At 60.7% G+C, this 529-nt stretch overlaps 1 protein-coding gene across 1 annotated transcript in view; it reads left to right on the top strand.

Annotated features, from left to right (window-relative positions):
• The window catches only part of LOC104468824 (solute carrier family 22 member 6-A-like), a gene marked incomplete at its 3' end in the record, with an annotated part of 1543 nt that extends 1022 nt beyond the window's left edge, over nucleotides 1-521 (top strand). The window contains 3 exon segments of the mRNA XM_010083111.1: nucleotides 1-109; nucleotides 195-318; nucleotides 406-521. The exon segment at nucleotides 1-109 is cut by the window's left edge and continues 25 nt beyond it. Coding sequence (XP_010081413.1) covers nucleotides 1-109; nucleotides 195-318; nucleotides 406-521 — 349 coding nt within the window.
• Nucleotides 522-529: the final 8 nt, after the last annotated feature.

Here is a 529-nt window from a genome sequence, read left to right as displayed (position 1 = left end):
ACACCCTGGGCAGGTTCCTGCTGGCGGGCGTGGCCTACGCCGTCCCCCACTGGCGATGGCTCCAGCTCACCGTCTCCCTGCCCTTCTTTGTCTTCCTCCTCTACTCCTGGTAGGACAGTTGGGTCCCTTGGAGAAGGCTGTGGGGACATCTGGGGGCTCTTTCTGTGCCTCAGTTTCCCCCTCGTTGACTGCAGGTGGTTGGCCGAGTCCGCCCGTTGGCTGGTGCTCTCGGGGAAAGCCGAGAGGGCCGTGAAGGTCCTGCAACGAGTGGCCAGGATCAACAAGAGAAAGGAGGAAGGGGAGAAGATCACGGTAGAGGTATGGTGGCCCCATCGTGTGTGTGTCGGGGGTCTTGTTGTCCCAGCCCTGTCCTCCCCCAACCTCCCCCATTTTCCTCTCGCCAAGAACCTGAAGTCCAACATGAAGGAGGAGTTGGCTGGTCTGAAGTCCTCCTACACCATCTCCGACCTGGTCCGGACCCCGGTCATCCGTCACATCTTCTTCTGCCTTTCCATCGTCTGGTGGGGTT

Source organism: Pterocles gutturalis, unplaced genomic scaffold, assembly GCF_000699245.1.
Source record: "Pterocles gutturalis isolate BGI_N339 unplaced genomic scaffold, ASM69924v1 scaffold7201, whole genome shotgun sequence".
NCBI lineage: Eukaryota > Metazoa > Chordata > Aves > Pterocliformes > Pteroclidae > Pterocles > Pterocles gutturalis.
This window is presented reverse-complemented; position numbering and strand designations above follow the sequence as displayed.